Here is a 16557-nt window from a genome sequence, read left to right as displayed (position 1 = left end):
CTTCGCTCTGCGGCTCTGCACCAGCTGGAAGTCGTCATCGGAAGTGTCCTCACTGCTCAGAGAGTAGACATGGGTGTCCTCACTGTCGCTGTCGCTCTGCTGACCGTTCCGCTTCCTGGAGGCGGCCGCCGCTGACGCCGCCGTCGCCAGCAGACGTGCGGGGTCGTCCACTTCCATCACGACCGAGCAGGGAGCGAGGACCACCGGATGAACTTAGAATTTCACAGAAATAAACTGGAGCAAGGAAGAACAGCTCTGTGTCAAAAACACTTCGTCGTCGTCCTCAATCATATACTTGATATCATATATATACTTGATATCTATACTTGATATCATACATATACTTGATATTCATATTTATTTTTGGGCCTGTATCTCGTTTTCTTGCTTTCCTTTTTTTTCACTACCCACTCCTGCAATAGCCTCACCGAGGCTGCAGTATGTATAAATAAATAAATAAATAAATAAATAAATAAATAAATAAATAAATAAATAAATAAAATACCGACGACAATTTCCCGTTGCCTTCTGTGTAATCTGAGTTAGAGACATGGGCGCATCCTGGCAGCATCAGTAAGACGGAATATTTTTAGCAAGGCTGCCTTGCCATAACTTATCAGACATCTCAGCTTTCTTGTGTGTCTTGGGCGGAACGGCTTAGCTTATGTGACAGAGCTCTCTCAAGCCGGCTTATTTTCCGCGTTAGGCTCTCTGTTTGCTGCTATAGTTATTTCCCGTGCCAGGTCCGCGGGCTCTAGTTTGTTTCAAGGAACTAACAAGAGCCGACATTTACCTAATGGTCCAAAAAACACGCGCGAGGCACGTCTTTAATGGCTTGGCGACTATCGTGCGCGTCACAACACTCGCCCCCATTTTGATATTCTCGCGCCATGCCTTTTCCGTCTCTTTTTTTCTCTTACTCGCGTGGCTTGCCAAAGGCGGCAGCAGGAAATCGACACCGCAACCACGTGATGCGATGCTCTCTGTCGCTAGCGTCTATAGATTGCGCGGCCGCGTTTCTCCCGATCCCGAGACCGCCCCCTCGTTTTATCAACGCGCCTTACGCTTTACTTTGTCTTTTGAAGACTCTCGAGCGTTGGCAAGGCGCGGATGCGCGACGCGCGGGTGTGTTATTTCTTTTTCGCTTTCTATCTTCCGGGGCCGCTTCCTTGAGACATAGCACGCTGGGTGTCCCATTTCGGCAACAGTGGCGACGCATCTCCAGACTTCACGCCTTATGGACAATTACGCTTTGGAGCTTGCCTCGCAGACTGGGACCTGGTGCACTCCGTGAACCTGTTTCGCGAGTCTGTTGGGTGCGCGCAAACGAACGTTTTTTTTTTCCTGAGTGGCGTTAGAGTGAGACAGCGAATGGTAGCAGTGCCTGCCTCTCCAACATTTCGCCGTCACGGCAGCGTAACGTATGCTTTTTGAGTCATTATTATACGGTTCTCGCGAGAGACCTTTTTTCTGAGTCACCGCTGAAAGAGTTGTAACTGCCTCGCGCGGCTTGCGGTGTGCCTTTCACTCCGGGCCTTTTTCACCTCACGTGGCCAAGCTTGTGGTGTCGACCCTTGTGGCACGAGAATGCCAGTGAACGGACTGGTCCGCGGCCTTTTGTTTGCCGTCGCCGCCGCTTCGTCCTTCCAGCTGGACGTGACGGCGGCATCGGTAGCCCCGCGCTGTGAGAACACCAGCCGTCCCATGCAGGCTGTCTACACGTGTGTCGGCTTCACCTCAACGCGGCACTTTGCAGAGCACCTCGAGGGCTCCCTGCTCACCGATAGTCCGCTTTCCTTCGTTCTTTCCGACTGCGAGGTCCCAGAACTTCCGGCCAATGCCTTCGCCGACATTCCCGTCCACGTACTGGAACTTAGCAACGTCACGGTGAAGTCCTTCGGATCCTCTGCCGACGGCCTTCTTGTGGGAGATGTCGAAGAAACGCTGGAAAAGCTCGTCTTCCGCGACCGCAGTAGCCTTCCCGCGTCCTGGTCGTCGCTCAAGAACTTGAAGAGGCTGAAGGTACTGAGGTTCTTCAACATGGCCGCACTGCAGTTGACGTCAGATTACAATGCACTCGCCGGCAGTTTGACCGTCGTGGAAGTCATTCAGTCTAGCATAGCGCGAATCGACGAAGATTGGCTCGCGCGGGTAACCGGCCTGGAGTCACTAGTGATTCGAGATTGCGACCTCAAGCAGTTTCAGCGGTCCATGTTGCCCAGGCCAGCGCCAAACCTCTGGAACTTGGACCTAATGTAAGCTAAGCGGTTGGACATCGTAATTAATTCCGTTCAGTCGTGATTAAACCAAAGCAGGTCCTTCGTATTGCCTGCCGGTGCATTCGGCTGGTCGTTTCGGGCGCTCCGGCGCTGTTACAAAAGTTGCGCAAGGCAGCCTCAAAACCGTATTACGGGAATGAGCGAGTCTAGTAGTAATTGCATGGCTTTATTGTCGCCACTTGGGGTCTTTGTGTGCTGGCAATGAAGCTGCTTGCTGTTTTAGACGGCTTTTGTAGAGCTACCGGAACGCCCTGAAGCGGCCAGTAGAAAGTGAAATTGTGCGGACAAACGAGGCCACACGTATTTGTGAGAGCGACCGTTGTAAGCGATAATCTAGAGACACCGCAGGGGTCAAGATTCCAGGGATTATAGGTGCCTGCACTTGTGGCGTTGCGCTGCTAAGCGCGAGGGGGGCGCGCGACAAGGACGCTATGCGTGCATGGGGCGAGAACACCAAACCCGGAGTCCCCCACTGCGGCGCGCCTCGTAATAACGTGCTTGAGGAACGGAAAACCATACAAAAACTTGAGGGGATTTCATGGGTTAGCTCTATCCGTCAGGAGCAAGATAGTATTAAAAGAAAGTAAGTACTGTGTTACTAATTTTTGGTTAAAGCGCTTGCCTTATTTTATTGTTCTAAGCACATTTCCAAGCTAGTCATCCCTCCCCAAGTGAATACGAAAATAAGTAGCCTCTTTCTTCCCGAGCGTGAATGAAATTAACAAGAGTTTATACGTAAGAAGAAGATGACCGTAAGTATTGCTTTAAAGTTTGAATAACAGCGCAAGGACAGCAGAGAGATCAGAGCGCTAACTTCCAACAGTTTATTTTGTTTTCAGAAAGCATAGCAAGATATATAGCCACACACTAGCACACCAACCATGCACAGAACGCCGCAACAAAGCCATACGAAATTCAACGTGGCATCGATAGCCCGTAGATAAAAGAGGTCGCATACCTCGGGCTGCGGATGCCACGTTGATTTTTGTGTGGCTTTGTCGCGGCGACCTGCGCATGATTGGTGTGCTAGTGTGTGGCTATATAACTTGCTATGCTTTCTGAAAAGAAAATAAACTGTTGAAAGTTAGCGCTCTGATCTCTCTGCTGTCCTTGCGCTGTTATTCAAACTTTAAAGCATGTTTTACCAACAAGCCGAATCCTACAACCTTTGTAAGTAGTGCTTATTTTTTATTCTGTTACATAGACTGAATTAAACAGGGAGTCGATGCGGAGTCGCCACACTGTGTTTACGGCTGGCAATAAATTATGAAGGACATGCGCTGTCTAGCAGGGAAAGAAAAGCAGTTGAACGAAAAAAAAGACAGGTGTTAAGGGAAGCATACTAACAAGCTTGTAGAATATCGCACGTGCATAAGTTTACAATATTCCTTTTACTTGCGGTCGTTTTCGTGTAGGCACAGGCCGTGCAGAGTATAATTGAGCATAAACGATATCTTTGACTGGTGAAATACCGCCTAATTTTTTTCCCTTCACTGTCGCGATGGCAAGTGTATGCCAACATGTTCAAACAGTGCAGTTGTGTTTAAATGTGAGAACGAAGTGCGTCTTATGATGGAAATGTAGCATATCATTAATAGTGATACCATGTGCGTAAGCCAGCCCTCAATCCTTCTGCATAAAAACAAAGTATAATGCTGAAGAGTTGTTTCCCGAGCGCTCATATGCCTCCACGATTGACGGGCTGGTACTGTCTTTCATTGAGCAGATAAGTTTGGTGTGCTTTTGTGTCGTCCTTGTTTTCCGCCAATGCACTACATTTCAGTCGGCTGTCGGCGTTTGTGTTGCATGAAAACACGGGAACGGGGAAATTGTTTTTCTCGGCAACCAGTGCACTGAATGTGATGGTTTGTTGAATCTAAAAGGTTAAAATATGATGACTGTAGGAAGCACATTCCTTAATTAGGTTGTGAATTTGTTAATAAGAATATGATGTGTTAAATAGAGAAATAAATATGAAAACCAAGTCTGTCAAGTTTACAACCTTGTCATTCAGTAATAGAAAAAGACATCACACTTGTGTAAACTGCGCCTAATAATCCAACTAAAGCGCACAAAACTGATGTATTATGCACCGCTCTGGAATAAACCACCAATATATGAATAGGAGACTTTTGTGAAACTGTCGTAAACATTGTAACAAATTAACGTAAGGTGCAAATTTATATGGCAAATTTGTCCGCTCGAGATGCTCTAACAGGTGCCATTTACAGAACTACGATGTCCCGTTTTTGAGGCGGAGTTACGGATTTGTCCACTTCGTGCTTCAATTAACTTTGAAACTTACCAATATTGGATAATTCCTGAAAAAAAGAAATTCAGCCCTTAAGTAAAGATTCTATTTGCTATGGTCACTAGAGTTCAATTTTTTTCTCTCAAATGCAAATAATTTTATTCATATTGGTTCAGGGTCTGTCTAAAAAAAATTTCGGCGTTTTATATGCATTTGAATAGGTGGCATCGGAGTTGGCCCCGAGCTAAACTATGTATGTACTGAAGCAGGGTTTGGGTACGGGATAGTTGGTATTCCGTTGCAAACATAATTTACAGCGCGTACATAGACACGGACCAAGAGAACGACGAAGACAAGCGCTATTTATTTAGAGTCTGTGCGACGAAGTCCGGCAGGGTCACACCTACGCCTGTGTGAACTCGCTACGCTGTCTTCGGGGTAGACGCCACACGCTGGTCGCGAAGACGAAACATTTCCTGTTGCCACCTCTGTTCGAGGGTGCTGTCAATAAGCACATTCAGCCCTCGTCGTTTCCGGCCCCAAAACCACTATCTTAGTTAGGCATCCGGATGAATGCACGAGACTTATCATTCAAGCAGCAGCGATCGCTGAAGGTGACCGTCGGTTAGTAAGCCGTCAATTGAATTAAGAGACAAAACAGATAAAGCAATTTCTTTTTTTGAGGTCGCACATGCGCTATCGTTCATCTTAAGGCGGCGGTCATGATTCCTTTGAATTTAGAACGCATACTCATGTCGGTTTTTACGCTTTCAGGGGGGTGGGGGGGGGTAGGCTTTTGTCTTGGTGTCTCGGTATGCGTGTTACTCAAAATAAAAATTAGTTGGAAGTACAGCGCTTGTCTTCGTCGTTCTTTTGGTCCCTGTCTATGTACGCGCTGTAAGTGATGTTTGCAATTGTGTTTGTACGCCTGCCTTTCTGCACTATGAAACCCTACAAACCACAGAGTTTCCTAGAATAATTACTAGAGGGAACTCTGGCGCTGCAGTCGTTGAGCCACCATGGGAATGGTGGAAATTACATGGATTTGCCTGACCTTCGTGCTTGTGGATTCGTTTTTTACGCGCCTGAATGGATGCCTTCATTGTCGTAAGTTTCAGAGCAATCTGTACTTTCGTAAGTGCAGAAGACGCTGCGAACACGCACAATCGCTACTAGTTGCAACGGTTCAGCCTGTCGAGGTGGCCAAATCGAAGCGCGGCAAGCGTCTCAAGGCACTGACTTGCCCGCGATAAACTCATAAAGGCGTTATATGTCGCTTGTCGACGCATGCGTCCCTGGCGTAATGGTTTCAATATCGGGCGTCTTTGCTAGAGGTCCTGTGTTCGAATCCTCCTGTTGGACAACTTTAATAATGTTTCTTCAATTATTTATTACGCAGCACATTATTGAAAATTACAAATTGACAAAGTCACAAAGCCGCTTGAAGCCAGAAAGACGAAGCTTAGGCAAATCTATGTACTTCCCATAATTCCCATGCTGGCTCAACCCCTCCCACTGCAGCTCCCTCTAGCAACTGTTGTATGAAGCTCTGTGCTACCGCACTCCTCGATCCTCAGTCATCGCAAAATTAGTTATGGTCAGACACAGGTCAAATAACTCGCGTAGAATTTAACTGCCCCGCCTCCACGCAGTGCTCATCCTCAGGCTTAAAAGTTCTGAAATGCTCACTAATGGTGAACGCCAATGACAGACTCGGAGCACCTCCGGTAGCAGCCCTTCTGCTCCCTGCGGAGCCAGTCTGTTCCATTGGGAGATTGAGAGTGGCTCCCGTATCTTTCATTGGCCTATTGGCAGCAGCTCCGCTGATAGATCTACTCCACGGAGCAACGCTCTCTACTCCTCTACCATTGACGGAGTCAACCGGAAGTAGCTTGATGTCATCAGGCCACCTACGGCCAATTTACCGCTATGGCGCGCGCACCCGTAAACGCGGTCTCCAGGAAGCAATGAGTGGTGCTTCGAATCGTAAACCTGCGCCTTTACTGCCTGCGGAGAGCGATGTCTCTAACTCGTGTTCCGAATAGATCAGGAATCAAGGAAGAAGCTTCGGAAGCTAGTGCATTCAAGCAAGTTTTCGACATCATGTTTCGACCGCCGCCCAAAACACCGAAAGCTGCGCGCTTCGTCGATGACGTCGTTCGCCAGTACTCGGATGAGGAGGTAACAACAGCTTCTTTTGTGATGTTCGAATTTCATAAGCCTTTACTTGTGTACCGAACTGATGGCGGGCTTCGCTGCGTCTACAATGTTTCCGACACACAATCATGGTGGACAAGGGAAGCAGACTTACATGCGCTGTGACTTCCATTAGAGCGCTGGAGGCTGAAAAGAAACACGAAACTTCTAAACACAACACGCACACAAGTTCCAGCCGAAAACGATGAACAGCGCGAAGAATTCTAGGTGCTTTCGGAAGCGGATGTGAGCTAGCACCTCCTGTGAATTGTGCTCTGCAGCTGCAGTGCCTGTGCTTACATCGCTCGTCGGCCACTCCGAATCTGCCTTTGGGATTCATTATAGGACACAGGGGCATAAGTCACTCTGTTCAACCAATAAAATGACGCAACCAATGGCGCGGCAAAATATAGAACAGACTTGCGTTGAAATGGAACTACTCGCGGACGACCTTGTGTGGCTACGAATTGGGAAAGCTATGGAGGCAAAGCTCACAAAAGCGAGAGCGCTCCTTATAATAGTCCCACATTTTCATTTAGTTTAAGCTGTGGAAGGGAAAACACAAACACCTTATTTACAACAGCAACATAAGACAACACGCACCACAGAATGTTCAATTTGACTTACTTCTTCCGCGTCTGGGCCAATGCGAAACCATGGCCCGGGGAAGCTACGCCGAGTATTTCATCCTAGAAACCGAAAGCGCTGCCTGACGCTGCCGGACTACTTGGCGCGGCAGCACATCTGCAGAAGCTCCGCCCCCGTAGCTTTCCTTCGGTTGCTACAGAAAATTACACGAAAGTATACCGCGCTCACTCAAGACCGCCTTATCGCAAAACGACAGCTGCTATAGTCGGAACCGCTCGGCCACCGATAGCTCGTTCGGGTCTCGGTGCGGACTATACCTTTTGAGTTTTGATTTGAGTGCAGTTCTATACGTGTTTTCATTTAGCGATGTATTGGCTGGCGCGGACAATCGGTCTCGTGCGGCACGTTGCAAACGCCTCGCTGCCCATCGGGAGGTCGCGAGAGGCAGCGCGTGGGCGACCGCAGACAATCTCCCAGACGACGCTCACTACTCCGGCTTCATCTCTCAGCCAAACTACGCTTTTGTTCTCACGCTTTCGCCATGCCCTCCTCCTCCGTTTTCCTCCTCGCGTATTTCCTCCCCCGCTGCGCTCGTTCTTGAGACTCGTTCTTTTCACTAAGTACTCTTACATACACATGACCACAGAAAGCACTATATCGCTTCTTCAAGGCGACTTGGCTGGTCGAATGCTGGTGACAGCAAGCGAACATTACTTTGCGAATGTTCAGAAAACTGGTTCTAAATTATTCTTTAAATGTTTCGATCTTTTGTGATATTCCCCCTTTCCCCCTCCCCAAGCTTACCAGACACGACCTCAGTTCACCTCCGTGCCTTTCCCTCTTCGCATCTCTCTCCCTCGTCACAGTGGGAACAACTTGACGTCACTGCCCGACGACTTTGGCGAAGACTACCCGGCCCTGAAGTTCTTGGATTTGGGCAGCAATTATCTGACGACTGTTAGCAGGGCCAGCCTGGCGCCACTTCTGGACGCGCCCCTCGAAGCCGTCGAGCTCGGCGGTGAGTAGCCGACCTTCGGAGCAGCTTAAATATTTTCTGTAATAGTTGGGGCTTAAAACATCCGTTACATTACAGTAAAACGAAGTGACGGTAATAGAATAGAATAATAGGGAGAGGAGGCAAGGTGGTTCGAAGCAGGGCTCATCTTGATAAAGATACGATAAATCTGTGTGCCGTTCCTGCATCTCGGCTAATTGCCAACCTTTTCACAATAGCCGTTTGAAAAATGGTGCATTGAGGGAACTAAAAACATCGTTGTTTTAGTTTGACAGTATTGCACTTGTACTTCGTGGTAACTGCATTTGCAAGACACGACGCCCTACATTTATATCACTCCGCCTAGTAGAAAGAAAGGCGTTCTTTATGAAGCACGTCGTGAATGTTTCGGAAGTTGTTCCAGTATGTGATTACTGAAAAAGTGTATAAATATGCTGGACTCATGGCCATATTCTTCATCACGACGTTCGGCAGTCTTCTCCATCGTTATGCCTTTCGAGACACTGCGCGCTGAGTGAAGGAAAACATGCGTCACGAATAAACGCTTATATTTGGAGTAAAATAGAGCAGAACTCAGTCTCTCCGGATTATGAATAGCTGCGACTCTCATCGTCTGAAAGCTCCCGCACTATACTCAAGCACTGCAAATATGTTCGAAGGAATCGACAACCAATATTCGTAAGATATTGTCGATTTCTGTAATGGCGACATTTTGAGACAATCGGAGAGGCCGTAGCGGCCCTCTGGACCAATCAGAGCTGACAAGATGGCGAATTCAACAATATGGCGGAGTTTATTAATGTTCAGTGCAACGGAAAGATTACTAGTCAACGTGTCCAATACTGCAGTGGTAAAGTGGGAAGCGCCATTGAACATTTGAAATCAGTGTTCCGATCATGTTTATACATTGCTATGTTGGGAACAGTGTGAGATGAGCGCGATGGCGATTGTAAGCCGGCTTTGGTGGAAAGCAGACAGCTCTAGCCCCAAGAAATTAATCTTTTGTAACCAAGCCGGTGTTCATGCGGTTCATGCTTCCTGAAGTGTTGAATTATTTATGTAACAATAGCTATGTGCCTTTCGTGGTTTAATGTCCAACTAGTCTGGTCGCCCACAAGTCAAGCCAAGTTCCTTGTAGCCAAGCGAGCTTTTCGAACTCGAAATGACGCCTTCACTACAGCCAACTGTAATTTTGCACGCATGTTCACACGAGATGCGCAGTTAATTCCGCGTGTTGCCATTCTGATGCATTTCGTCGCTTGGAAGCTTAAGCGAGCTGGAGCTGAAAATTTTAGGCCGAATGCGCGATAAAAACTTATGCAAGCTTGCTTGCCCGAAAAAGCGCAAGGGGCGCCGTCGTGCAATTGCATGGACACAGCGCGACGGCTCTGCCATTCCACTCGGCGGTTCCGCGCAGGCAGATCGTAAAACGCATCGAATACAGCGCAAAAGCCTCTGAAAATGTTAAGAATGCGGGGTTAGACAATGCGCATGGTGCACTTAATATCAGCTGGCTTACGTACAGTAATATGCGGTTCCGTGCTAATAATCCAGTCCAGTAGCACATTTTCGCCGCAAAGCGGCCCGACATCCTATTTTTCGCCACATTTTGTGCCAATTCCTGCTTAAGCAGCGAAGAGAATGTTCCATTAAATCGCTATAAATCGTGGTGTATAATTTTCACCAAAATCTCATAACGCGTTCAAGGCCGTTGTCCGTTTAAGAAAACAATGCAGGAATTTTTTTTTTTAATGGAGTGGCAGACCGCACTTATGGAAGGGGAATTAAGTCATGCCAGTAAACAGCGTGCTTCCTCAGCGGCAGGGCTACGTGTTTGGCCGACTAGTGCAGATGGTGGGCGAACACGTCCGATTTGCATTGAAATAAAGGTGTGCACGAATAGCAATTGGGCATCAAGGAGTCGGTTTCCGAGCCATAGCTCCGCAATAGTCATATTGCTTGAATGTCGATTAAGTGCTGCCGTCCACACAGTGCTGCCAGCCCCAGAGAAATTTTCCTAGATCCAGAGATTTTAGGCCTTGTTTAAGAAAAAATTTTCCAAATCTACAGAAAGGTTGCGGATGCAGAAAACTTCTCTTGTATGCAAGAACTTTCGCTTGAATATTATCTCAGCATGAGTGCAGTGACTGATTTATTAAAATATATAAAATCCGAGCTTGGAAATAAGATTAAATTGTATATTTGTAGCCCATCTGCATAACAAAGAAGTATATCTTTACTAAAGTAATATTGGCAAAGTGAACAAGCGTGCCCATAAAATATCTAGGAAAATATAAGGAATTTCTTATCCGATTTACGGGAAAACTGACTTTGGAGGCTGTCAGCACTACCTCGGTACCAAAGTTCAATTGTGCGTGTCACACCTCTTGAATCCTGTCTCCTGTTCTTCTCTCCTTGTCCTTTGCTGCACTGTTCAGAATTAAAGATGACCAGCCAGAAAGCACAGATTCTGACCTCGCCTAGTAATGGTGTCAGCTGTCTTTATTGAGACGACGCGCATCTAGGTATACTTAAGAAGAATGTGTGACACAAAATTAAAGTTACTGGAAGAAATAAGAGGAGACAGCGAGGTATAGCTTGGTAGCCGGTCGCTCCTGGAACGACTAGGTTAATTTGTGGCCGAGCTCGTGGCCTCAAGCCCGGCGCGTTCGTTTAATCCATCCGTGGTTGAACGCAGGCAATCCCCTGGTGTGCGACTGTTCGGTGGAGCACCTGCGTGCCTTCCCGGCCGGCTTGCTGAGTGCGGACTGCCGGGCGCCCGAGGCACTCAGGCGGAGGAGCGTGCACGATCTCACCGACGAAGACCTGCGATGCGCCGCTTGAGGCTCGTGTGCGCTTGTCGTCAGCCTTGCGCTTGCGTTGTATTAGCGAGCCGTTCGTGTGCTTGGTTCGTGGCAGCCGCAGACAGGTTGCAAATGCCATGGGTGTGTTCCAATTCTGGCCAGCATCGGGGACAGGCAGCTTCGAGGCTACAAGGCGCTTCGCATGCAAGGCGCTTCTGCGACGTGACGCCACCTCACGGCCGCAAGAAAAAGTTGAGAAAAGCGCGTGCTATTTCTGTACTTTTAAGTCCTTGCGCCTTCAAACCTACAAAAAGAAAACGATGTAGCTTACATTAAGGGCATAGGATAGCGTGTCTACGTTTTCTTCTGCGCAGACACCCTCCTTCCTGTCGGCTTTCCAAGCGTCCTGCTGAGACGCCGTCTTTTTTGGACAGGAAAGTAGCCTGCATCGTTTTTGACTTCGATGCCGTCTTCGCGAAGCTGTCTACTTTGACGTCATAGTGAGAATTGGAACGAGGCTTAAGATGGCCGCTGTCCGCTTAGCCGTCCACGTTGCCGTCTATGGCGACTATTGGAACACAGCCCATGTATCGTGCACCAAGGCCGTACGAAACCAACAACTTTTTTTTCGATGACGAAAATCAAGTTCGCGAGACGTTTGCAATGAGTCACTAAAGTCACGGCACTAAAAGTGCCCATTGCGATGGCGCATCTAAAAGAATACGTTATACGAACTCGAGTGGATTGGTTACGTTCCGCAAGTACGTAGTCTGGCGCTCGGCGCGCGCGCGCTTTGTGTCTGCATGTACGCAGCCTCTCCGCGAAATAGTCGACGTTCTTGGTCGCCTCGCTTCTCTCGTTTTTTGATGGTGCATTTTTTGCACCACTACTTACCTCCTCAATTGCACGCCAACTAGCCAAGTGAGAATCGTCATTAGGATGGAAGTGGGTACAGTCAAGTATGACTTAATCGAACACCGCTTCATATTCTTGGCCGAATAATCACTTGAATCATCACCACAAATGCGTTAGGCTCGAACACACGCGCACAGGCACAGACGACACGCGCGCTCGTCATGGCCATTTTTCTTTTGTGCATGTCTATTAAATGGCACCTGATGTCACCGTAAATATAATTGAGAAACTTTTCCATCAAGAAATTCTTCGTAATAAACGTTGTTCCTGCTGGGATAGCGAGTTCATGTCTTCGTACTTCGTCTGGCTTCAGCTACCCGTGTGGAAGGGCACTGTCGCCGACGCTGTGCAAAACAAAGGCGCCGGAATCCCGAGAAGAGAGTGACCGATGCAGAGGGCGACGCCGTTGTGAGGCCGATGCGGGGTAGGCTCCTGGGGCGGCCGAGCAGTGGGTGCGGCCTGTTTGGCTACGAGTGTTTCTGCGCTGCTATGCCGCACAGCCGACAGACGCCGTCGCAATGGCGAAGCGGCACGAAGACGTTGCGGGCAACCAGCGCTGAAGCTCTGCGTGATGTTAGATACGGGACCTTTTCCTGAGCCTCCTTCGAGTTCACCAGACCACATCGAATCGCGTCGCAGCTAATTAAGGAGCGCCGATGCACATCTACCTCGTTCCCGAGGCGCGGCACGTGCAAACGAGTTGGCGCCCCCGACCTCGTGCGCCGCAGGTGGAGCTATTCACTGCTTGACTCTTCCCGAAAGTGTAGCGAGAGCCTGGCACTGTTCCAGGTAACGTGGGTCCCGAGGCAAGACGGCTGTAATGCACCGTGAAGCCCTGGCAGCAATGCCCCCATCCGCCTTTGTGAAGGCAGTTGCAGACCGTGAAGGCAGTACCGCAGACAAATAATTCCTCGGACAATTGGAGCCCCAGGAGTGATCCTCTGAGCCAAATGTGACGTACACTCGCACGGGCGCCTACCATTGGCCGAAAATGACGACACCTGAGCGGGCTCGCTGATTGGCCGAAAATGACGCCACCTGAGCGGGCTCGCTGATTGGCCGAACGTGACGTGATTTCGAGACACCGAAGGGGTTAAAAGCCAGAGACCGGGAGCAGCAAGAGAAGATTCCTTCATTGATCTCTTTCGAGCTTCTTGCCACGGGCCGCAGCATCCGAGTTGCTGCCAGCCCGTAATGACATTATGACTGTTAATTTCTTTGTACTCTCACTGTAAATAATGTAATTAAACCTCCAGTTTTTCATCTCAAAGACCTCCTCAACCTCGGCCAACATCCGCACCCAACGGCAAGGTCCAACATCTGGGGGACAGCAATTGGTATTGTCTTCCAGATCCAACAGTGCCCGCAACAGCGCCGTAACATGCCGCCTAGCGATCGGAGATCACAGTTGTGAGCAGCACATGCTGCGACTTCGCGCCAGCAAGTTCGCCGCTCATCTCGTAGAGAGAGCGTCGCAGAGAGCGTAAGCGAGGCAAGGAGGTTGAAAAACGAATGCGGCGTGCGCACGCATATCGGCGTTCAAAGCGCAGTCAGAGGCAGAGCTCAATCACAGTCCTCGCTGCACGGCTGACGGTAGAGGCCATGGTCCCGGTATTCCGTCTTCTTTGAACGTTCCGTGGTTCAGCCAGCTTGAAGCGGCACGCAGGGTCCGCAAATTAAGGCAGTCGCGGTGGCGGGTTCGACTATCGGCCGCGGCGGCATTTCGATGGGGGGCGAAATGCAGAAACGCGTATGCTTAGACGTGTGTTTAGACCCCCCGATGGCCAAGGTTTATCTGGGGCCTTCCACTGCGGCTTGTCCGATAGCCAAAGTGTTGCTTACGTTCAATCAAATCATTCAATCAAAATTAACGAGGATATGCGATGCCATGCTCGACACTGTGGGATGCGTACGCTTTTGGTGGCGTAAGTTTTGTACAGTTGGCTTCTTTGTGGCGTCATCACCATAATCGCGAGCCTGGGACAAATGCATCTCATGGATGTTTCCTTTGTACTTGTTTCTGATCTTGGTAATTTCTGCTTTCGCCGCTGTCTTGGTGCCCCACGGGCCGAGCAGGTGCTTGACGATCTTCCACGTCTTGCCCGTGTTGATGTTGCCGTCCATGGCGTCACATACCTCGTCCCAATCCTGATTGCATAACTGGGCGCAGTGTGTTTCGATGTTCTTGTTCCGCGATTTTGCGCCTTCGATTTCTATTTTGTTTTTGCCCTTGCAGACGTTTCGGGATCGATTTTATGGCTTGTACGAGGTGTGCGAGGTGAGCCTGCTGTCCATCCGCAGAGGGTGACCGCCACCGTCGTCGTCGTCTTCTGCGTCTTCTCGTCGAGGCCCCCAGTCGTCCTACTCCATGTCGGTCGTGGCCTTTTTTGCGTCTCGTAGCAGCTCCCCGCTCCATTTTTCTATGCTTCTTATGGGTCCCTGCTCCTTTTCGTCTCTGATATTTAAGAAGTTTGTCCCAGTCTACTAGCCTGAGCTTATTTTTTATTTCCTTCGTGACGCGGGCATCTCCTGCGGTGATACTGAGGATCCTGTGATCGCTCCCCAGGTGCTCGAATGTGTTTTCCCAGGTGATTCTCCCGGCGCCCCTACACAGCGTTAGGTCCGGTGTGGTGTCCCTATGGGGGCCCGCACCGACTCTGGTGTGTGAGGCCGGCTTCTTGAGGAGGGTTAGGCCAGCTTTTTCAATGAGGTCGGCCTGGTCTTTTACCTTCTTTGACGAGTACCCATGTCCACATGCGTGTGTGGAGCATTCAAGTCACCTACGATGACGAGCCTGTTGTCGCGCGCGATGGTCATCATCTCGTTATTTAAATGTTCGAAATTGTGTTAGGACCTTTTTGGATGAGCCGCTGTAGATGCACAGGACGAAAGTGCTGCTCTCCCATCACCCTCTTGCTTTGTAGCACTTCTATAAGGATGAGGCCAATGTCCCTCATTTTTTCTCATAATGCACAGGATCGCGTCCAGTGCTTTCTTGACTAATGTGATTATGAGTATGTCCCTCCCCGTCCTTCGTGGGCGTTGTTTGTGGGTGGCGTACGCGGCAATTTTGGCGTGGTCGAATGTTTTCTGGAGAATTGTTACGTAGGGATTTCTTTCTTTTCTCGGTCATTTTAATGTGGTGCCATTATTGCTTTTATTTTTTTTTTTGAGAAGCCGCGGTAATTCCACTGCCAGATGAGGAGTTTTCCCTTCTTGGTGCCCGCCATCTTTACCAGATCTTCTCCAGCTCTGCGCTCCGAACTGATTGTCATGAGCATGCTGAAGCAACGGAATTTATTGGCGAAAGCAGAAGTTACTGTAGCTACAGTGGCTTATGGTTACATGCAGCGTGATTGTAGATTTATTGAAAAATAAAGAAATATTGAAAATAAAGGCCTGCCAGCGGGGAGTTCATTACTACTACTCTAGAACTTTTTTAGTTTCAACTGAGCAAAAGATTTTTATTTAGAGTTGTAGTAAGGAAACTAATACACCTGTCAAGCGGGCACGTTAGGTACACCTATGGGGAGTGAACTTCGGGACCTTGAGTGACACCTTAGGCTACGCGGTCCTAAACGAGAAAACAGAGCGCGCTCGCATAAAAAAAAAGGAAAAAATGGCGACAGATTAAAATCATGTTTTTTTGAAGATGTAGGCTAAAATAAAAAAAAACTTCTAAAAAGCGATTGCTTTAGTTGTATTATAAATAAAACAATCTTAATCTATATTTACTCAACAAAAAGCGAAAATATTTTTATCATAAGAGTGTTACAAGTCAAGGCCGGCCAAGACGAATGCCTATAGTTAATCCAGAACAATATGGTGGCGTGCGACGAGGCGTCATTTAATCTTGCTAGAAGAGAATACCAGCGAGTTCTGTTTATTTTGTTAAAAAGCTGTTCAACAGCTAGAATGAACTTCTGTGTCCTTTCTCTATGCATTATATTTTGTATCGGCGAAACCGCTGGCGGCGAGGCTACGCACTCGACCGGCAAAGCGCGTTCCGTGAACACACTGCGACCAGAGTGCACTCTTCTGCACCTGCCGTGGTTGCTCAGTGGCTATGGTGTTGGGCTGCTGAGCACGGAGGTTGCGGGATCGAATCCCGGCCACGGCGGCCGCATTTCGATGGGGGCGAAAACACCCGTGTGCTTAGATTTCGGTGCATGTTAAAGAACCCCAGGTGGTCGAAATTTCGGGAGTCCTCCACTACGGCGTGCGTCATAATCAGAAAGTGCTTTTGGCACGTAAAACCCCACCATTTAATTTTCTTGCACTCTTCTGCGAGTACACTCCGCTTGCGACGTTTAGATTTGGGAAAGTGCACTCAAAACCGAGTTCACTCTCCGCAAGTGCACTTGCCCGCTTGACAGGGGTATAAAACAATGGTACATATAACTTTTCAAAAGGAAATCGCTTTATTTCCATCTGTTTCTTAAATATACCGTGAATTCATGGACTGATTTATGAACTGTCTTACGTCTTATTTAACTTTATATAACAATA

The 16557-nt window shown here is 48.6% G+C and overlaps 1 protein-coding gene across 1 annotated transcript; it reads left to right on the top strand.

Moving 5' to 3' along the window:
- The first annotated feature begins 1065 nt into the window (after positions 1-1065).
- LOC135908618 (leucine-rich repeat and transmembrane domain-containing protein 2-like) lies at positions 1066-15443 on the top strand. The gene is made up of 3 exons (XM_065440441.1): positions 1066-2255; positions 8181-8332; positions 11028-15443. The coding sequence occupies exons 1-3, from the start codon at positions 1588-1590 to the stop codon at positions 11171-11173; spliced, it is 966 nt and encodes a 321-aa protein (XP_065296513.1). The 5' UTR covers positions 1066-1587; the 3' UTR covers positions 11174-15443.
- The last annotated feature ends 1114 nt before the right edge of the window (positions 15444-16557 follow it).

The sequence above is a fragment of the Dermacentor albipictus genome, chromosome 4 (genome assembly GCF_038994185.2).
Source record: "Dermacentor albipictus isolate Rhodes 1998 colony chromosome 4, USDA_Dalb.pri_finalv2, whole genome shotgun sequence".
In the NCBI taxonomy this organism is placed as follows: Eukaryota; Metazoa; Arthropoda; class Arachnida; order Ixodida; family Ixodidae; genus Dermacentor; species Dermacentor albipictus.
Note: the sequence above shows the minus strand (reverse complement) of the source record. Positions and strands in the feature narration are given on the sequence as shown.

Bases quoted from the DNA above. Each gene is read 5' to 3' on its own strand.
- LOC135908618 (XM_065440441.1), top strand. From the start codon at position 1,588: ATGCCAGTGAACGGACTGGTCCGCGGCCTTTTGTTTGCCGTCGCCGCC. The intron at 2,256-8,180 runs GTAAGCTAAGCG...CCCTCGTCACAG, and splicing joins CTCTGGAACTTGGACCTAAT to TGGGAACAACTTGACGTCAC. The intron at 8,333-11,027 runs GTGAGTAGCCGA...GGTTGAACGCAG, and splicing joins CGAAGCCGTCGAGCTCGGCG to GCAATCCCCTGGTGTGCGAC.